Source organism: Mustela erminea, chromosome 17, assembly GCF_009829155.1.
Source record: "Mustela erminea isolate mMusErm1 chromosome 17, mMusErm1.Pri, whole genome shotgun sequence".
NCBI lineage: Eukaryota > Metazoa > Chordata > Mammalia > Carnivora > Mustelidae > Mustela > Mustela erminea.
Genome location: NC_045630.1, coordinates 26069052 through 26091703, shown reverse-complemented (window position 1 = coordinate 26091703; position 22652 = coordinate 26069052). Strand labels below are relative to the sequence as shown.

Below are 22652 nucleotides of genomic sequence, written 5' to 3'. Positions count from 1 at the left end.
TTTTTCAAGTTACATCATTCAATCTCATTTTCCCAACCCATGGGCTTTCATAGCTCATTTTGGTGTTGAGTGATTTCATAAATAATATTGATGATTTGGTCCCTCTGTTCCTCCCAAGAATGTGACTTTGATGAATAAACAACAGTTATAACACATTTGCTTTTATCACATATACATCCAAAGTTGTAAAATCTCAATGTTGCACAAGCTGAGGGTTTCACCACATATAGTGTGTTGGCTTAGGCTGCCTTGGTTTTGTCAGCCTCTACTCTGCTAGACTGAGAAGAAAGAGAAGTCTCTTAAATGGGGATTTGGAAATTTTTCTTTTAAATCAAGTCTATCTTGCTCCTACTTGATGGAGTTAAGAAAGCTGGTCTGGTGTCCCTCCTGAGAATGTGTGGATGAGCTGTGCAGGTTGCACTGTGATCCCATTTTATGGTTGAAGGGGCTGAACAGGAGGTCTTTGTTGGACAAATTTTATTTAACCAGCACTGTTGGTCCCTGGGTGCTTAAAGTAGATAGCCATTTTAAGCCTCAAAATCCAAAGTGGAGGCAATATTTACCTTTTACTTTTTTTTTTTAAAGAAAGACTTAATTTTTTAAAAGAAATTTTAGGTATACAGTAGAATTTAGAGGAAGGTACAAGATTTCCCATATATCTCCTGCCCCTGTCTCACCGGAATGGTACATTTTATTTTTTACCAAGAACGAGCCTACACTGACACATGATAATTACCTAAATCCATAGTTTTCTTAGGGGTCACTCTTGGTGTTGTACATTCTTTGGGTTTGGACCAAAGTAAAATGACATATATCATTATATGCATTATAATATCATGCAGATTATTTTCATTGCTCCCCAAATCCTCTGTACTCTACCTACTCACCTCTCCCCCTCATTCCTGGCAATCCTTAATTTTTTTTATCTTCTTCATAGTTTTGTTTTTTCAGAATGCTCTTTGGTTGGAACCATACCATATGTAGTCTTTTTAGATTGGCTTCTTTGACTTAGTAACATATATACTTATGTTTCCTCCATGGTTTTTCATGGCTAGGTAGCTCATTTCTCTTTAGTGCTGAATAATATCCCATTGTCTAGATGTACCACAGTTAATTTATCCATTCACCTAATCAAGGACATTTTGGTTGCTTTCAAAATTTGACAATTATGAATGAAGCTACTATGAATATCTGTGTGCTGATTCTTGTGTAAACTGAGTTTTCACCTCCTTTGGGTGAATATCCAGGAGTGTGATTGTTTGATCACAGGGTAAGAATACATTTAGTTTTTTAAGTAACCACCAAATGGTACCATCTTGCATTCTTACCCACAAGGTATGAGAGTTCCTGTTGTTTCAAATCTTTTCTAGCATTTGGTGTCAGTGTTCTGGATTTTGACTGTTCTAATACATGTGTAGTGGTATCTTCTTGTTTTAAGTTGCATTTACCTGATGACATATGATGTGGAGTACCTTCTCATATGCCTACTTACCATTTGTATACCTTTGATGAGTTATTTCTTATAGGCTTTGGCTCATTTTTAAATTGGTTGTTTCTTTTGATTTTGTTAACTGTTTCCTTTGCTGTGCAAAAGCTTTTGATCTTGATGAAATCCCAATAGTTCATTTTTGCCCTTGCTTCCCTTGCCTTTTGCGTTGTTCCTAGGAAGATGTTGCTGCGGCAGAGGTCAAAGAGGTTGCTGCCTGTGTTCTCCTCAAGGATTTTGATGGATTCCTTTCGCACATTGAGGTCCTTCATCCATTTTGAGTCTATTTTTGTGTGTGGTGTAAGGAAACGGTCCAATTTCATTTTTCTGCATGTGGCTGTCCAATTTTCCCAGCACCATTTATTGAAGAGGCTGTCTTTTTTCCATTGGACATTCTTTCCTGCTTTGTTGAAGATTAGTTGACCATAGAGTTGAGGGTCTATTTCTGGGCTCTCTATTCTGTTCCATTGATCTATGTGTCTGTTTTTGTGCCAGTACCATGCTGTCTTGATGATGACAGCTTTGTAATAGAGCTTGAAGTCCGGAATTGTGATGCCACCAACGTTGGCTTTCTTTTTCAATATCCCTTTGGCTATTCGAGGTCTTTTCTGGTTCCATATAAATTTTAGAATTATTTGTTCCATTTCTTTGAAAAAGATGGATGGTACTTTGATAGGAATTGCATTAAATGTGTAGATTGCTTTAGGTAGCATAGACATTTTCACAATATTTATTCTTCCAATCCAGGAGCATGGAACATTTTTCCATTTCTTTGTGTCTTCCTCAATTTCTTTCATGAGTACTTTATAGTTTTCTGAGTATAGATTCTGTGCCTCTTTGGTTAGGTTTATTCCTAGGTATCTTATGGTTTTGGGTGCAATTGTAAATGGGATTGACTCCTTAATTTCTCTTTCTTCTGTCTTGCTGTTGATGTAGAGAAATGCAACTGATTTCTGTGCATTTATATCCTGACACTTTACTGAATTCCGGTATAAGTTCTAGCAGTTTTGGAGTGGAGTCTTTTGGGTTTTCCACATATAGTATCATATCATCTGCGAAGAGTGATAATTTGACTTCTTCTTTGCCGATTTGGATGCCTTTAATTTCCTTTTGTTGTCTGATTGCTGAGGCTAGGACCTCTAGTACTGTGTTGAATAGCAGTGGTGATAATGGACATCCCTGCCGTGTTCCTGACCTTAGCGGAAAAGCTTTCAGTTTTTCTCCATTGAGAATGATATTTGCGGTGGGTTTTTCATAGATGGCTCTGATGATATTGAGGTATGTGCCCTCTATCCCTACACTTTGAAGAGTTTTGATCAGGAAGGGATGCTGTACTTTGTCAAATGCTTTTTCAGCATCTTTTGAGAGTATCATATGGTTCTTGTTCTTTCTTTTATTGATGTGTTATATCACATTGACTGATTTGCAGATGTTGAACCAACCTTGCAGCCCTGGAATAAATCCCACTTGGTCGTGGTGAATAATCTTTTTAATGTACTGTTGAATCCTATTGGCTAGTATTTTGTTGAGTATTTTCGCATCTGTGTTCATCAAGGATATTGGTAGCTCTCTTTTTTGATGGGATCCTTGTCTGGTTTTGGGATCAAGGTGATGCTGGCCTCATAAAATGAGTTTGGAAGTTTTCCTTCCATTTCTATTTTTTGGAACAGTTTCAGGAGAATAGGAATTAGTTCTTCTTTAAATGTTTGGTAGAATTCCCCCCGGGAAGCCGTCTGGCCCTGGGCTTTTGTTTGTTTGGAGATTTTTAATGACTGTTTCAATCTCCTTACTGGTTATGGGTCTGTTCAGGCTTTCTATTTCTTCCTGGTTCAGTTGTGGTAGTTTATATGTTTCCAGGAACGCATCCATTTCTTCCAGATTGTCAGATTTGTTGGCGTAGAGTTGCTCATAGTATGTTCTTAAAATAGTTTGTATTTCTTTGGTGTTAGTTGTGATCTCTCCTCTTTCATTCATGATTTTATTTATTTGGGTCCTTTCTCTTTTCTTTTTGATAAGTCGGGCCAGGGGTTTATCAATTTTATTAATTCTTTCAAAGAACCAACTCCTAATTTCGTTGATTTGTTCTATTGTTTTTTTGGTTTCTATTTCATTGATTTCTGCTCTGATCTTTATGATTTCCCTTCTCCTGCTTGGCTTAGGGTTTCTTTCTTGTTCTTTCTCCAGCTCCTCTAGGTGTAGGGTTAGGTTGTGTACCTGAGACCTTTCTTGTTTCTTGAGAAAGGCTGGTACCGCTATATATTTTCCTCTCAGGACTGCCTTTGTTGTGTCCCACAGATTTTGAACCCTTGTGTTTTCATTATCATTTGTTTCCATGAATTTTTTCCATTCTTCTTTAATTTCCTGGTTGGCCCATTCATTTTTTAGAAGGATGCTGTTTAGTCTCCATTTATTTGGGTTCTTTCTAAATTTCCTCTTGTGATTGAGTGCTAGCTTCAGAGCATTGTGATCTGAAAATGCGCAGGGAATGATCCCAATCTTTTGATGCCAGTTGAGTCCTGATTTAGGACCGAGGATGTGATCTATTCTGGAGAATGTTCCATGTGCACTAGAGAAGAATGTGTATTCTGTTGCTTTGGGATGAAATGTTCTGAATATATCTGTGATGTCCATCTGGTCCAGTGTGTCGTTTAAGGCCTTTATTTCCTTGCTGATCTTTTGCTTGGATGATCTGTCCATTTCAGTGAGGGGAGTGTTAAAGTCCCCTACTATTATTGTATTATTGTTGATGTGTTTCTTTGATTTTGTTATTAATTGGTTTATATAGTTGGCTGCTCCCATGTTGGGGGCATAGATATTTAAAATGGTTAGATCTTCTTGTTGGACAGACCCTTTGAGTATGATATAGTGTCCTTCCTCATCTCTTATTATAGTCTTTGGCTTAAAATCTAATTGATCTGATATAAGGATTGCCACTCATGCTTTCTTCTGATGTCCATTAGCATGGTAAATTCTTTTCCACCCCCTCACTTTAAATCTGGAGGTGTCTTCGGGCTTAAAATGAGTTTCTTGGAGGCAACATATAGATGGGTTTTGTTTTTTTATCCATTCTGATACCCTGTGTCTTTTGACAGGGGCATTTAGCCCATTCACATTCAGGGTAACTATTGAGAGATATGAATTTAGTGCCATTGTATTGCCTGTAAGGTGACTGTTACTGTATATGGTCTCTGTTCCTTTCTGATCTACCACTTGTAGGCTCTCTCTTTGCTTAGAGGACCCCTTTCAATATTTCCTGTAGAGCTGGTTTGGTGTTTGCAAATTCTTTCAGTTTTTGTTTGTCCTGGAAGCTTTTAATCTCTCCTTCTATTTTCAATGATAGCCTAGCTGGATATAGTATTCTTGGCTGCATGTTTTTCTCGTTTAGTGCTCTGAAAATATCATGCCAGCTCTTTCTGGCCTGCCAGGTCTCTGTGGATAAGTCAGCTGCCAATCTAATATTTTTACCATTGTATGTTACAGACTTCTTTTCCCGGGCTGCTTTCCGGATTTTCTCTTTGTCACTGAGACTTGTAAATTTTACTATTAGGTGACGGGGTGTGGGCCTATTCTTATTGATTTTGAGGGGCGTTCTCTGAACCTCCTGAATTTTGATGCTCGTTCCCTTTGCCATATTGGGGAAATTCTCCCCAATAATTCTCTCCAGTATACCTTCTGCTCCCCTCTCTCTTTCTTCTTCTTCTGGAATCCCAATTATTCTTATGTTGTTTCGTCTTATGGTGTCACTTATCTCTCGAATTCTCCCCTCGTGGTCCAGTAGCTGTTTGTCCCTCTTTTGCTCAGCTTCTTTATTCTCTGTCATTTGGTCTTCTATATCACTAATTCTTTCTTCTGCCTCATGTATCCTAGCAGTGAGAGCCTCCATTTTTGATTGCACCTCATTAATACCTTTTTTGATTTCAACTTGGTTAGATTTTAGTTCTTTTATTTCTCCAGAAAGGGCTTTTATATCTCTCAAGAGGGTTTCTCTAATATCTTCCATGCCTTTTTCGAGCCCGGCTAGAACCTTGAGAATTGTCATTCTGAACTCTAGATCTGACATATTACCAATGTCTGTATTGATTAGGTCCCTAGCCTTCAGTACTGCCTATTGTTCTTTTTTTTTGTGTGTGTTGAATTTTTCCGTCTTGTCATTTTGTCCAGATAAGAGTATATGAAGGACCAAGTAAAATACTAAAAGGGTGGCAACAACCCCAGGCAAATATGCTTTAACCAAATTAGAAGAGATCCCAAATCATGAGAGGAGAGAAAGGGGATAAAAAGAGGTTCAAAAAGGAAGAAAGAAAAAAAAAAAAGAAAAAAGAAAAAAAAAAGAAAAGAAAAAAATTTTTAAAAAGAAAACAAGAAAAATATAAAAAAGAAAACATATATATATTAGATAAACTAGTTAAAAGATGTTAAAAAGAAAAAGGTAAAAGTTAAAAAAAAATTTTTACCAGAAGGCGAGAAGAAAAACAAAAAATGAAAAAGAAAAAAATTAAATTAACTGCAAGACTAAAAAAAATCACAGGGAAAAAGCCATGAGTTCCGTGCTTTGCTTTCTCCTCCTCTGGCATTCTGCTGCTCTCCTTGGTATTGAAACCGCTCTCCTTGGTAGCTGAACTTGGTCTCGGCTGGATTTCTTGTTGATCTTCTGGGGGAGGGGCCTGGTGTAGTGATTCTCAAGTGTCTTTGCCCCAGGCAGAATTGCACCGCCCTTACCAGGGGCCGGGGTGAGTAATCCGCTCGGTTTGCTTTCAGGAGCTTTTGTTCCCTGAGCACTTTCCGTAGAGTTCCGGAGGACGGGGAATACAAATGGCGGCCTCCTGGTCTCCGGCCCGGAGGAGCCGAGAGCCCGGGGCCCCACTCCTCAGTGCGTCCTCAGAGTACAGCGCCCAGTTACTCCCGTCTGCCTGACCTCCGGCCGCGCTCTGAGCTCACCGAGCCTGCGACCGGTTCAAGGTAACACCAAGCTGTGAGCTCACTGTCGGCTCTGTCTCTGTAGCTGGCTTTCCCGTTCCAATACCCGCAAGCTCTGCGACACTCAAACACCCCTGATCCTTCTGTGACCCTGCGGGACCTGAGGCCACGCTGACCCCGCGTGGGCTTCGCCCCGGTTTAGCCTCTGGAGCGATGTCCATCAGCGGAACAGACTTTTAAAAGTCCTGATTTTGTGCTCCGTTGCTCCGCCGCTTGCCGGGAGCCGGCCCCTCCCCCCGGGGTCTATCTTCCCATGGCTTTGGATTCACTTCTCCGCCGGTCCTACCTTTCAGAAAGTGGTTGTTTTTCTGTTTCCAGAATTGCTGTTCTTCTTCTCTTCGATCTGCCGATGGATTTTCAGGTGTTTGCAATCTTTACATAAGCTATCTAGCTGATCTCCGGCTAGCTGAAGTAGTCTCAGCCTGCTACTTCTCAGCCATCTTAACTCCTCCTCCTGGATTACAGTCTTTTATTAGATGTGTTTTTTGCAAGTATTTTCTCCCTATCTGTGGCTTGTCTTCTATTAGTCTTGACACTATCTTTAGCAGAGCAATCGTTTTTATTTTTAATCAAGTCTAACTTACAAATTACATCTTTCATGGATTGTGTCGTGGTGTTAGAGCTAAAAATGTCATTACCAAACCCAAGGTCATCTAAATTTTTTCCAATGTTATCATCTAGGGTTTTTGTAGTTTTACACCTTGCAGTTAGCTAAGTCTATAATCCATTTTGAGTTAATTTTGGTGAATAGCGTAAGGTCTGTGCCTAGCTTTATTGTTTTGCATGTAGATGTCATTGACCCAGCACCATTTGTTGAAGGGACTATCTTTGCTCTATTGTATTGCTTTTGCTCCTGGTCAAAATCAGTTATATCTATTTATGTGGGTCTATATCTGGGCTCTCTGTCCTGTTTCATTGATCTGTTCATCTACACTTTCACCAATACCACACCATCCTGATTACTATAGCTTTATATTAAGTCTAAAGTGACATTTAGGGGCGCCTGGCTGGCTCAGTGGGTTAAAGCCTCTGCCTTCAGCTCAGGTCATGATCCCAGAGCTCTGGAATCAAGCCCTGCATCAGGCTCTCTGCTCTGTGGGGAGCCTGCTCCCCACCCCCACCCCTCTGCCTACCTCTCTGCCTACTTGTTATCTCTGTCAAATAAATAAATAAAATCTTTTTAAAAAATAAAGGGACATTTAGTCCTCTTAAATTCTAAAACAGCTCAGCAGCAAAGCACACACAGCTACTTTAATAGTCAGAAGGAAAAGGAGACACTTGGCAGCTTGAATCTGTTTTCTTTTTCTGTCTTTATCATGATGGAACTGGTCAGACAGGCTCACCAGAACCAATTGTATGCATCTCTTCCCAGTCCATGTTCAGTGACATATTGGTAACTTAAGATTGGCCATTGTAGGAATAGTTGTACTACAAAAATTGGCAAATGCTACAAATCAGGACTTTTTTTTTTTTCCTTTAGAGGACTAGTTGTTAAATATTTACAGCATAACATTGGCTTTATACCTGATTTCTTCTTTCCTTTGATGTCTCATCATCAAACTCTTCCTTATCATAACTAATATTTGTTCATCACTTGGTGTAAGTCAGGCACTGTGCCTTGATCTTTCTCACATATGTTCTTTTATTTAATTCTCCCAGCAACCTCAGGAGGTAGGTCTGTGATCTCAGCTTGTGGTTGAAGGATGTGGAAGAGAAGAGCAGTGAAGGACAGATTTTATTTTACAGGTACAATGTGCAAATAAGTAAACTGAGGCCCAGGAAGGTGACATAATTTTCCTGAGGTCACATTTTTTAAGTAGCAGACTGGGGACTGAAACGTCCACTGACTCATGCTTGAAACCACCATGTTCTGTGGTTTCCCCAGCAAAGAAATCTGTCCTGGGATCTGAATCATGACACTTCAGCTGTAGTGTACTGTCTGCACCTGGCCTAATACCCGACCTCTCAGACCCTCAGTGTCTTCATCTGTACAGTGAGACTGGTGATAATTATCCTGCCTAGCTCACAGGATGGCTTTACCATTTAAATGATAGTTACGCAAGATTGCTTTGGAAAGCTCAAGTATAATATAAATGGGAGATATCTTTCCATGCTAAGGAGTAAGGGAAAAAAATCTTCACAAAAAGAATACCACATCCCAGTTTAGAAGATTCAGCTGAAATGGGTATTTGATATAAGGAATTTTACAGTGAACGTTTCTGGGTGAAATGTCCGGACGTTTGATCTGGGAACGTTTGAACTTACATCTTGGAGTTCCTTGGTTTTGGGTCTCCCTAAACTTTTCAGGCATTTTGACTGTGATCAAGGTAGCCCTAGTTTCATGGGTAGATTTGGGTAGCATCAAATTATTTTATTTTTTTTATTTTATTTTATTTTTTTTTTTTTAAGATTTTATTTATTAATTTGACAGAGAGAAATCACAAGTAGAAGGAGAGGCAGCCAGAGAGAGAGAGAGAGGGAAGCAGGCTCTCTGCTGAACTGAGAGCCCGATGCGGGACTCGATCCCAGGACTCTGAGATCATGACCTGAGCCGAAGGCAGCGGCTTAACCCACTGAGCCACCCAGGCGCCCCATGGTAGCATCAAATTATTAACAAGATTGGTCAGTGCTAGAAAGCTGGCGGTTAATAACTTTAGGGAGAATTTCTGCCGTATTATCTCCATGTTTTAATAAAGGGGTTCTTTGGCTGTTCACATAGCTATTTTTACTTCTCACTGTCAGCATATCTCATTGTAGTTACTTATTTAAGGCTTATTTTCTGGACCGTACTGAACTTCCATGATGTCAAATAGCCATTTGATCCACTAGAAAACCTTAGCACAAATACAGAGACTGGCAGCTAGTACTGCTTCATAAATACCTACTGTGCAAGTACGTGGGTGGACTAACTACATGGAACTCTTGTAGTGTTTCTGTATTTCTTGTGCCACAGTTGTCCATCTGCAAGCTTTGGAACGTTCCTTAATTGCAGTTGGACCAAGTGTGCAGGGCAAGGCCAGCCATGGGATGTTTCATGCTGCAGTTCCTTTGTGTGCTCTCAGGATATCAGAGGCATTTGGCAACAGTAGGAAAACCTCCAGCTATTCCCTAACTTATTCAGTCCAAGCCCCTTACTGTGTTATGCAAGACCTACTTTGACCTGTTTCCACCCGTGTTGCCTGCCATCTTGCTGTCCCCACTGTGTGGAGTGATCCATAATTCTTTTGCCTGGCCAACTCTTACTCACTCTTCAAGAGTAGGTTTGGGTCTTTTCCCCTTAGGAAATTATCTCCAAATTATATGGGTTGAGATTAGGCTCTGTTTTCACTTACCTATGTATTCCTTGATCTTAAGTTTTGATGTATGAAATCATCTCAATGTTTCCACTCACCCATGAGAGTATAGCTCCTCAAGGGCAAAGACTGCTTTTTCTTCCAAAGCTGAAACAACATTTAAAAAAATATTTTATTTATTTATTTGACACACAGAGCGAGAGAGATCACAAGTAGGCAGAAAGGCAGGCAGAGGCAGAGGGGGAAGCAGGCTTCCTGCTGAGCAGAGAGCCTTATGTGGGGTTCTATCCCAGGACCCTGAGATCATGACCTGAGCCGAAGGCAGAGGTTTAACCCACTGAGGCACCCAGACGCCCCTGAAACTATTTTTCTATGTCTGGGATGAATGTTCAGTAAATGTGATGAACTGAAGTGGCTAATTCCAAGTGAAATTTCATTTCCTTCAAGGAACAAGACAGTGCGATGAAATGTCAGTCCTTTGTGGTTTAGTAGGGTGGCAGTCCTAGGGTTTATTAGGGGGACCAAGCACGATCCTCTTTCCACCAGCTAGGGTTGAAGCATGGAGCATCAGGTTATGGGTTCAGTGTTGGATTCATATCTACGTTTGAGCAGAGGATGCAATTTCAGCCTCACCATATTGGTTTATTCTGTCTTGTGAGAAGAGAATCATAGTTTTCAATCCACAGCCTCCAGATTGGAAGAACAGATGATTATTAGTACAGACTATAGAAGATGCAGCAGGGGGGGCGCCTGGGTGGCTCAGTGGGTTAAGCCGCTGCCTTCGGCTCAGGTCATGATCTCAGGGTCCTGGGATTGAGTCCCGCATCAGGCTTTCTGCTCAGCAGAGAGCCTGTTTCCTCCTCCTCCTCTCTCTCTGCCTGCCTCTCTGCCTACTTGTGATCTCTCTCTGTCAAATAAACAAATAAAATCTTAAAAAAAAAAAAAGAAGATGCAGCAGGAGAGAAATATTTACTTACTTTGTCTTCAGAAAATTTGAAAATCCTCACAAGGTTGAACTCAAGATTTCATGAAAGAGGTTGGTGCTGATGGTGGCGATTAGCAGGGAGAGGGAGGTAAGGCACACCATACTTCAGTGCCCCAGTTTCCTCTTTTGGAATAATAGATCTTTCAGTGGGAGTAGAGGATATTTATTTTCATTTTAGTGGTCTTAAATATGAGTTTTATTACTGATAATGAAAAGCCCCAATTAATATCAGTTCCTAGACAATCAATTGGTGACATTCCCTAATAGCATCATATCTGTGCCCTATTCAGTGGACCTTATTTCTCTTAACTACTTCTCATTCCATTAGTTTGCTAAATTAATGGACAAGTATGTACAATGGTTACATAGATTGTACTAAAATGCCTGATCAGATGTAATTTTTAAACAAATGGTAGGAAGCAATTGCAGATGAGCTTTCCACTTTCATGTCTGATTTAACTTACCATTGATGACAGTCTTTCTAATTCTTCTTCACTGATTGGAAAACACAATGACTCCCAAATTCTGTTTTCTGCATTTCCATCCACTGGGCAGTAGTAAAAAGGGCGATTTCTTCTGTAAATATAGTAGGGTTAGCAGCTCTCAACATGGTCACAAGAACCTGTATTTGTAAAAGTTTCACTTGTCATTCTGATCCGCAGCTAGGTGATAACATTGGTGTCTTAGTTTGGGCTGCTGGAACAAATATACCATGACTTGGTGGCTTAAACAAAAGCAGGTTTTTTCTCACAGTTCTAGAGGCTGGGAAGTGTAAGATGCCAGCAGATCCAATGTCTGGTGAGAATCTTCTTCCTGATTTGCAGATGATCCTTTTCTTGTATCATCACATGGCAGGGAGCAAGAAGGGTTGGCTCTCTTCCTCTCCTTAAAAGAACACAAATCCCCATGGTGGGGCTCCATCCTTATGACCCAATTACCTCCTACAGGCTCCACCTCCAAAAACATCACAATAGAAATTAAGGTTTCAGCATATGAACTTTAGGGGGATACAAATATTCAGTCCACAATAATTGGGTTAGAAAATTCTTTTTTTCTTTCTTTTTGGCATGGAATGAGTGCAGGGCAGTGCTTCAAAAATTGTTCTCTTTCTATAGATGAACAATGGTAAGACAATAAATAAAATGCAGTTGTCTAAGCACTTAGTGAGGTTTCTTATATGCTACTTGGGACATCTTATTAAATTAGAAAACAAAGAAAAATTTCTTTGGTAATCATTTAAAAAGTGATACTTCTATCATACTTGTTATAACTGCCAACGAAAATGACCATTTTTAGTTCTTCCGTCTATTAAATCCTTTCTAATATAATTACTAAAACTTAGATTAATCCAAACTAAATTAGTATGATAAAATTACATCTTCTCTGTATTGTCTCAAGAAGTTAAAAACATCATTTTAGACACACTATCAATAATTTTATAGCTTCCTATGAGATAAATAAATAGAAACAATTATTTTATTGATGCTAACCAGAAATTCTAATAACAGTAAACAAAAGTGTTCAAAATTGCAACTAGATGTCTGGTAGATAACAAGCTAATTAATGAGGTAATTTATATGTGAAGCCTAATCATTTGTAATTCAAATCACATATAGACAGACCCTGACTTTTACTGGTTCATCTTATGATCTTTTGACTGTATGATGGTGTGAAAGTGATATACATTCAGTAAAAACTGTACTTGGAATTCTGAATTTGGATCTTTTCTTGTATGGTCCAATATTGGACCAGTATATGGTCCCAATACTGTCTTGTGATGCTGCTGGGCAGCAGTGACATAGCTGCAGTGAGTCATATGATCAAAGGTAGACAACTTATACCCTTCCAGCCATTCTGTACCCATATAGCCATTCTTTGTTTCATGTTTAGTACAGTATTTAGTAAGTTACATGAGATACTCAACACTTGATAATAAAATAGTCTCTTGGGTGATTTTGCTCAACTGCATGCTACTGTAGGTGTTTGGAGACATGTAAGGTAGGCTAAGCTAACCTGCAATGTTCAGTAGGCGAGCTTTATTCAATACATTTTCAACTTATGATAGGTTAATCAAGAAGTAACCCCATTGTAAGTCAAGAAAGATCTGTAGATACACATATTTATATGCAACAAATATAAAATAGTTTCCCCAATTCTAACTTCTAAAAACTAGTGGATATTTACTACTTGGGAGCTGAGTAACTTCATGGTCCTTGTATTAAATATTGTAGCACATTTGCTCATAGGTCAGCAGATGGATATAATTAAGGCTAAATGTACTTATCCCAAAATAAGATAACCAAATTGAAACTCTGAACCAGGGAACTTACTATTCATCTCTAGATTTGTCTTCCCTTTGGAAGTCTACTCTGTACAAGAATTTGTTAAAGCGGGAGTATTTATGCTCCTTTACCAGACAGACCTCAGTGTAAAAACAACCACCGCACCCCGCCCCCACCTAAACAAACAAAACTGGAACATCACCATTGCATTATACCTAGTCCTCACCAATACTTCAAATTCTGACTGATAGAGTTGCTTTTGTTAAAAAAGTGGTTTTTTAAAAAAATATTTTATTGATTTATTTGACAGAGAGAGAGAGAGAACACAAGCTGGGGGAGTGACAGGCAGAGGGGGAAGCAGACTCCCCACCAAGCAGAGATCCCAACATGGGTCTCCATCCCAGGACCCTGGGATCATGACCTGGGCCAAAGGTAGCTGCTTAACCAACTGAGCCACCCAGGCGCCCCTGTTTATTATTATTATTATTTATTTTTTAAAAACTCTTCTTCTTTTTTTTTTTTAAAGATTTTATTTATTTATTTGACAGAGACAGAGCGATCACAAGTAGGCAGAGAAGCAGTCAGAGAGAGAGGAGGAAGCAGGCTCCCTGCTGAGCAGAAAGCCCGATGTAGGGCTCGATCCCAGGACCCTGAGATCATGACCTGAGCCGAAGGCAGAGGCTTTAACCCAGTGAGCCACCCAGGCGCCCCTATTATTATTATTTTTTAATCACAGTTTACTGATCTATGCTAGAGGCAGAAGAGAAAATACTCTGTCATCTATGAAAAAGTAGCGACTTTTAAAATACTTGACTGCAATCACAACAGGAAGCCTCATGGCTTTTAAGTCCATATTCTCCATAGAGAACTACTGTTTGAGTGGATTATGTAGGAACTCAGGGGCATAAATACAATTCTTATGTAACAGGCTGGGGGTGAATGACTTTTGGTGTTAGGCCCAGATATGTAATCCTCCATCATTTATTCACTATTTAAAGCAGTACTGGGGCACCTGGGTGGCTCAGTGGGTTAAGCCTCTGCCTTCGGCTCAGGTCATGATTTCAGGGTCCTGGGATGGAGCCCCACATTGGGCTTTCTGCTCAGCAGGGAGCCTGCTTCCTCCTCTCTCTCTGACTGCTTCTCTGCCTACTTGTGATCTCTGTCTGTCAAATAAATAAATAAAATATATTTTTAAAAGCAATGTTTACTAAGCATTTCCAGTGTGAATGTAGTGCCTCTATGTAACTTACAACTAAAATCTGCTCCAGTGACTACCTATATACTATTAGAAGAGGTGTTGGAGGGGATGGTGGGTTCATAACTACAGGTGGGTTTCTGGGAACATTTGAGGCATCCAAATCATCTTTGGGATTCCTATTTTATCTGTGGTTGTGTTATATCTGACTCCCTTTTCCTGCTGGCAACATGTTAATGGTCTAGCTATCTACAAGTAGACCCCCGTGTTTATTCAGTTGGACATGATAGTCCTGTGCCCACTGAGTAAGATGGTAAAGCAGTGTGTGTTGGTAGAGTCTCACCTTTATACTATGGTGGGCATCATTGGTTATAGAACCACTATTTTTCTAACTGACTTGATTATTTTTTCTTATAAGGTGATGGGGCAATACCATTTTGTTTACTCTGGGGAACAGCTGTTCACTGTAGATGGGCATCCTTGCATAGAGGAAATGGTGGGCTGAGAATGGTATCTGTTATAGTCTTCTCTAAGGAACTTGTCTATTCACGAAGTCCTTGTTTTCCCCTACGAGAATCATTATTTCAATATTCAAATGAAGAAAAAGGACCTTTTGAGGGAATAGGAGATTATTGTCTTTTCTAAAAACTGTGATTGCCCCCATGGCTTCTGAGGAAGGGAGGAAGACATAGACTCAGCGTGAGGAACTTCTGTGACAAACGTCAGAAGATGGTTGTCACTTGCTTTAGATATCCCCCTCATAGATTTCATTTTGATTATCAAAAAATACCAGAATGAGTTAGATTGGATGGAATCTCAAATCCGATTCCTTTTGGGCATAGATGTTGCCAGAATGGCCTGATATGGGGTACCAGAGAAGCATATCTGGTGGGGAATCTGTAGCACTTATTTTTTCTCCACTGAAAACCTACATTCTTGCTATTTATACGGGTTTTCTTCTCCCTTTGTCCATCCCTTTTATATCTGGTATTTCTCCCCTCGATTCTTCCTTCTTTCCCAGGTGTGTTTGATAACTGCTCCCACACTGTCAGTGACAAGGGCTGGGCCCTAGGGATCCGCTCAGGGAAGGACATGGGAAGGCGAGACGCTCGCTTCTTCTTCTCCCTTCGCACCGACCGTGTGAAGAAAGCCACCATTGTGACTGGCCACAGTCGCTACCAACCAGGCACATGGACACACGTGGCGGCCACTTATGATGGACAGCGTATGGCCCTGTATGTGGATGGCACTCAGGTGGCTAGTAGCCCAGAGCAGTCTGGTCCCCTGAACAGTCCCTTCATGGCGTCTTGTCGTTCTTTGCTTCTTGGGGGGGATAGCTCTGAGCATGGCCACAATTTTCGTGGACACCTGGGTACACTGGTCTTCTGGTCGACCGCCCTCCCACAAAGCCACCTCCAACACAGTCCTCAGCATCCAACAGGAGTGGAGGATCTGACCACCCTGATCCTGACTGCCAGTTTTGAGCCCTTGGAAGAACAGTGGGCCCCCTTTAGGGATGGGGAGTACCCACAGCGTGAAGTTCTGCAGGGCTTTGAGCCTCAGCCTGAGATTCTGTCACCTTTGCAGCCCCCACTCTGTGGGCGGACAGTTTGTGACAATGTGGAGCTGATCTCCCACTACAACGGGCACCAGCCCCTCCAGGGAGAGAAGGCAATCCGCTACCAGGTGGTGAACATCTGTGATGATGAGGGCCTGAACCCCATCGTGAGCGAGGAGCAGATCCGCCGGCAGCACAAGGCACTGAGCGACGCCTTCAGCCGCTACAACATTACTTGGCAGCTGAGTGTCCACCAGGTCCACAACTCCACCCTGCGCCACCGGGTTGTGCTGGTGAACTGTGAGCCCAGCAAAATCGGCAATGACCACTGTGACCCTGAGTGTGAGCACCCGCTCACGGGCTACGACGGGGGCGACTGCCGCCTGCATGGCCGCTGCTACTCCTGGAACCGCAGGGATGGGCTCTGCCATGTGGAGTGCAACAACATGCTGAACGACTTTGATGACGGGGACTGCTGCGACCCCGAGGTGGCTGATGTTCACAAGACCTGCTTCGACCCTGACTCACCCAGGAGGTAAGGTTACTGGGGCTTGGGGTGTCCTACCTACAGGGTGCATTTCTCACGTCATTTGATGCTTTTGGTTTCTGGAGAGAAAAGAGGGTTCACACAGCCCCCAAATAAAACATCCATCCTTTTCACCAGACATTATTGAGCCTTTGTGAAGTCCTAGGTGTTACATATTAGGGACACAGGGATGGCAAAGACAAGGGACAGACCTCCCAGAACTCATTTTCTGTGGAGCAAACATGGTGTGATGTACACCTGAAGACATAGGCCCCAGGTGCTTGAGGCACAGGAGAGCCACACAGCTTAGTCCACCAGAGGAAGCCAGGGGCTCTGCATAGAGCAAACGAGGTAAACACTGGCAGAAGCCAGTCAGCACCAATAGTATGTGAGCGTCCTTCCTATAGTCATAGTTTCCCAGCAAATTACACAAATCCGTGAAGAGGCCTCACGTGCCCTTGGTCTCTGGTGAATTTTGGGCAGTTCAGCAACTTCAGGAACACAAGGCATTCTACAGCTAATCCCCTGTCTCCTTAAGGTGACCACAGTCTTCCTCTTTGCCTCATTAGATTCCATTCCCCACAAATCATGCAGGAAGATCTTTTGTAAAAGGTAAATAAAAAATCCCTGTTACTCCCCTTCTTACTTTCATCCTCCCCACTGTCCTTAGAACCAAATCCACGTCCCCCACCTGGCTTGCAGTGTGCTGTAAGCAGACCCCTGCCTACCTCCCCACTTTTTCCACTCTCACACCCTCGCTGCACAGTCACCCTGCCTCTCTCCTGTTTGGATGAGGAGATCAGGCTTGATCTTGTCCATGGGCTTTGCAATTGCTGTTTCATTTTCTTGGAAACCTCTTTCCCTTGATCTTCTCTTGGTGGGTTTTCTCTTGTCATTTCAATATCAACTGAAATGTCACCTCCTGAAAAAGCCTTTCCTGATTTCCCCGAATTAAGCTACTCAATCACTATTACGTCAGCTAATTTTGATACTTTGTGTAACACTCATCCCTTCTAATGTTTTCTTGTACTTTAGTTCGTCTTTCTCCTGGCAGAAATATCATTCCATGAGATCTGGGCCCTTGTTAAGCACTACATACTTAGTGCCAGGAATAGCCCCAACATATAGTCATTTGTCTCATGTTTATTGTAAGGAATTAATGAATCTGATGTGTCTTCTATTGTGAGACAGAAACCAGTAAGAGGATTTCCATTACTGTCAATGCAGGGGTTGTGGAGTGTTGGAGGGAGGTAAGAAAGGAGAGAGGTGGGTGGTAAACTTGTTAATTTGAGTATGCAGGCAAGGCTTCCTCATGACAACTGGTACCTTTGTACAGATTATAAAAAGGCTCACATCAGAGCTAAGGTGTAGTGTTGGCAGGAGCAGGGAAGACTGGATCTCAGCTCTCACCCAATACCTGGGTGGCTGCCTTTATGTTTCTTGGCCACAACTTGTATAGTAATTCGCGGCATCCCTGTGTGTGGGCAGTCAGTTAACACTAATTAATAGATCAGCTTGTAGTTCAGGCATGTGATGTCAAAGACTAAGTGTAAAATTTGGAATCAGGACACAGTTGGATTTGAGAGCCCTTGCTACTTAACTATAAACTGTGCAGTTCACTTTCTGAAATTCAGATGTCTTGTCTAAAAAGAGTGTGATTGCAGTAATAAATTGCATTACTTGTATCCTTGGGTTATTTTGTGAATCAGATGACATAAGGGATAGAAAAATGCTTGGTGACTGATGTGTAAAAAAAATTGTCCTAAACTAACGTTAATTATTGTCATTATTAGACCTGGCAGATGGGAAGCCATTTGTTTATATAATAATACAAGGTGGAAGTGATAGCATTCCCAGAAATATTCACATAAGAAAGATTCTGTTTGGGTTTGGGTTTTAGATTTTGATAACCTTAAGCAGAAGCCCAACCTCACTAACAACAGAGGTTGCCAGCTCTCTGGGGAGACAGGGAAATCTGGCTTCTTCTTATTTTTCTCCTTGGTGATTACAACAGCCCACTGCCAGGTGCCCAGGCATCATTCTTCTTAGAGTGGTCCTGTATGTCTCCAAACACCTACAGCTATGACCCTTAACTAGGTGTTTATAACTTAGTCCCTTTACTAACAGAGAGTTGCCATGGCAACTTATCCCTTTCTAGCCCTAGACCCAGACATGTTTCAAACCTGCCTACCCCGACATACAAAATTCACTTTGTGGAATAAAAACAAACTCTTTATAATTTTTTTGATAGTTAAAATATTTAAATCATAGTAATAAATGCTCATGGTTCCAAATATCAAGCTGTACCAAAAGACATGAGGAAGAATGGCAGTCCCCGGCCTAACTTTTCCCATCCTTCGCCACCCGCTAGCCTTGCTCTCATATTTGATTATTTTACCTGTCTCTTTTGGCAATTACCTCCATGTCTTCAAATATTGTATTTATATTACTTGATCCATTGATTTTAAACATTATGCATTGGGTTGCTCTTATGATGAAGAGGAGACTTTGACTTTTATAATGTTTCTCTTCTCTCCTCCATCTTTTCAGTATAGTTATATGACCGTCTTTAGTTAGATCAGTTATATATATTTACAACATCATAGCTTTGATTTTTTTTCCCTGCAGAACAAACTATGATTCCATTATTATATTTTTTTCCTGGCATAGCTTCCCTTCCTCCTCCCACCCTACCCCTTGAGTCTCTGTTTCTTCCTCCCTCCTTCCCTTATTTCTTCCTTTCTTCCTGCTATCATTTTTGATAACCTCAATTGTTTTTATCTTATCAGTTCATCTATAGACTGTGTCTTTTTTTTTCATTCTGTGGAGATCTTCCTTCTAGTTCATTCTATTTTTTCTCTCCTCTTCTAATCTTTTTTCTTTGTATTTGAGAGAGAGCAAGAGAGAGTGCATGTGTGTGTTTGGGGTAGGATAAGAGGCAGGGGGAGAGGGAGAGAGAGACTCTTAAGCAGGCTCCATGCTTAGCAGGAGCCCAATGTGGGGCTTGAGCTCAGGACCCTGAAATCATGACCTGAGTCAAAATCAAGAGTTGACACTTAACTGATTGAGCCACCCAGATGACCCTTCTCTTCCCATTTTGACGAGTTATCTAGTCTGCTGCGCAGTTGTCATCCCAGAAATTCTGCTTTTTGGTTGGAGCCACTGTGTCCTGAACTGCATGATTATCTCTCTTTTTATTACCTTACCTTACTGGACATTTAATTTATAACCTTATTTTACCGGAAGATATCCTTGAGTAACTTTCTAAGAAAGAATGTTTTAAGTAACTTTTTCTGAAAAACATTTCTCAAAATGTTTTTGTTTTGCCTTTACACAAAATTGATAGTTTGCCATGGTGTAAAATTTTGGATTGGAAAACATTTTCTCTCAGACTTTTTGAAAAAATTCATTAGTTGGCTGTAGCTCCTCTTTTGATAATTGTGTGTCTTTTTAGAGGTGAAAGTTTTGTTTCCTTGTAAAAATTGTTTAGAATCTTATCCTTGTTACTTTAGGGATTTTATGATAATTTTTTTAGGGTTGGCCTTTTATTTTTCTTTTGTTGAGCACTCAATTGTCCTTTTGATTTAGATACTCATGCCCTTAACTTTGGCAAACTGCCTCGAATTATTACTTTGATACTTCTTTTTTTAAAATAACATATAATGTATTATTTGTTTCAGGGGTACAGGTATGTGATTCATCAGTCTTACACAATTCACATCACTCTCCATAGCACATAGCCTCCCCAATCTCCATCAACCAGCTACCCCATCCCTCCCACCTCTCTCCCCTCCAGCAAGCTCCTGAAGATGGACCTCCTGAACTTATTCTCTTTTTTCTCTCATTTTTTAAAAAAGATTTTACTTATTTATTTGACAGAGATCACAAGTAGACAGAGAGGCAGGCAGAGAGAGAGAGAGACAGGAGGAAGCAGGCTCCCTGCTGAGTAGACAGCCTGATGCAGAACTCAATTCCAGGACCCTGGAATCATGACCTGAGCCAAAGGCAGAGGCTTTAACCCATTGAGCCACCCAGGTGCCCTCTCTCATATATATTTTTTTAAATTTATTTTTTATTTTCAGCATAACAGTATTCATTATTTTTGCACCACACCCAGTGCTCCATGCAATCCGTGCCCTCTATAATACCCACCACCTGGTATCCCGACCTCCCACCCCCTTCCCCTTCAAAACCCTCAGACTGTTTTTCAGAGTCCATAGTCTCTCATGGTTCACCTCCCCTTCCAATTTCCCCCAACTCCCTTCTCCTATCTCCCCATGTCCTCCATGCTATTTGTTATGCTCCACAAATAAGTGAAACCATATGATAATTGACTCTCTCTGCTTGACTTATTTCACTCAGCAAAATCTCTTCCAGTCCCGTCCACGTTGCTACAAAAGTTGGGTATTCATCCTTTCTGATGGAGGCGTAATACTCCATAGTGTATATGGACCACATCTTCCTTATCCATTCGTCCGTTGAAGGGCATCTTGGTTCTTTCCACAGTTTGGTGACCGTGGCCATTGCTGCTATAAACATTGGGGTACAGATGGCCCTTCTTTTCACTACATCTGTATCTTTGGGGTAAATACCCAGTAGTGCAATTGCAGGGCCATAGGGAAGTTCTATTTTTAATTTCTTGAGGAATCTCCACACTGTTCTCCAAAGAGGATGCACCAACTTGCATTCCCACCAACAGTGGAAGAGGGTTCTCTTCTTTCCTTCCTTCCTTCCTTCTTTCCTTCCTTCCTTCCTTCCTTACTTCCTTCCTTTTATTTCCTTGAGTTTATCTTCCAACTCTTCTACTGAATTTTTAATTTTAACAATAATATTTTTAAGACCTTCTTTTTTTGGACTTTCTATATTAATCTATTTTTATTTTAAGGATACAAAATTCTTTGAGGCTAAAAATAAGACATATTCTGATTTTTCCCCCCTGTGCATGATATCTGACTCATCTGCAGTTGACTTTTATTTTTCCTTCCCCCGTCCCTACCCTTTCTATCTGTCTTTCATGCGGGTGGATTTCCTGAAATATCTAGCACTTGTTCACAATAGGAGACACGCTTTTGAATCTCTACTTATCATGATCTAAAAAAGTATAATTAGCTCTGAATATCTTCTTTTGGAGGAAGAAATCTGCATAGTAGAGAGGAGAATTATTCTGTTTCCCAACTCCCTTATATTTATTTCATATATAGACTTTTTCCCTTCTATCCTCTGCCTTGTATTCCTTATGCTATTTTTTTATTAAAAATATTGAGTGTTTTTCATAACCCTTATTGGCAAGAACCATATTTTGAAAAATGATTATTGATGTGAGGACACAGTGAGCTAAGCAGAGGGACAAATATAAAGAATATATAAAGAGCAGGTGCTAACAACTTAGTAGAGGGTTTTAGTAATTTTGTCAGAATTCCCTGGATTTATTTTATCAAAATTAAATCCAGGCCAATGCACTGAAAGCAGAATATGGAAGTAGACTGCTTTTCTGGGCTATGGCTTGGGTTGTTTGGAAGGACTATGAATTCATAGAGACATAGATCTCTGGATATTTATAAGTGTGTAACTTGGTTGAGCTAGTGGTTGTCTTTACTATTCATATATAGTGTTCTATTATTATAATTAGATCACAGAGTTCATAATTCCATTATACTGTGACTCTGAAGGAATCCATCTTTAACAAATGCCATGCTAGACAGTTTTGGAGCAAACAGAGTGTGCCACAAACAGAGTCTTCTCAGGAGCTTATAGGTTAGTGGGGGATAGTTGGGAAATGGAGGACACACCTACAGATAGATTAATAATATGCAAGTGCAATGATCAGCATATGAACAATCCTCCTCATTTTTCAAACCCTACTCAATATTTCCCCACCCTCAGCAAGAAATCTAGCCCAAATGACCTCCCCCAAAGGCTCTGAGAGGAGCACAGAGCCTGAGGATTCCAACATCAAACATCTGTAACCCAGATGGGCTTATCAAAGGAAGAGTATTTATCAGACTTGGGCTGGTCAGAAGGAGATATGAATTATAGATACATTACCCAGCCAGTTGAATAGAATTACCAAGTTAGAGGAACTTGGCTTATGGGTAGGGAAGGCTACATGGCCAGATGTCTCTTTGTACATAGTAGCCACCCTGGGAGAGCATCTACAAGAACTGAAGGCAGGAAGAAGGTTGAGAGTCTGCCTAATAAAATCACAAATGTTGACCAATCCCTATGGCGTATCCTAGGAAGCCAAGCCAAGGGAATCTCCATGCTTTAAGGGACATTCAGCTTCCCTGACCTTCGCATACTTCAGCTTTTTTGGGTCACGACTTGTTTCTGTTATTTTTCTCTCTAAAATT

General features: G+C 40.8%; 1 protein-coding gene across 2 annotated transcripts in view; it reads left to right on the top strand.

The window, feature by feature from the left end:
- PAPPA2 (pappalysin 2) overlaps positions 1–22652 on the top strand; it is a 290148-nt gene that overhangs the window by 26545 nt on the left and 240951 nt on the right. For both annotated transcript variants that reach the window (XM_032319392.1, XM_032319393.1), the window contains one exon: positions 15240–16311. In XM_032319392.1, coding sequence (XP_032175283.1) covers positions 15240–16311 — 1072 coding nt within the window. The remainder of the gene's footprint in view (positions 1–15239; positions 16312–22652) is intronic.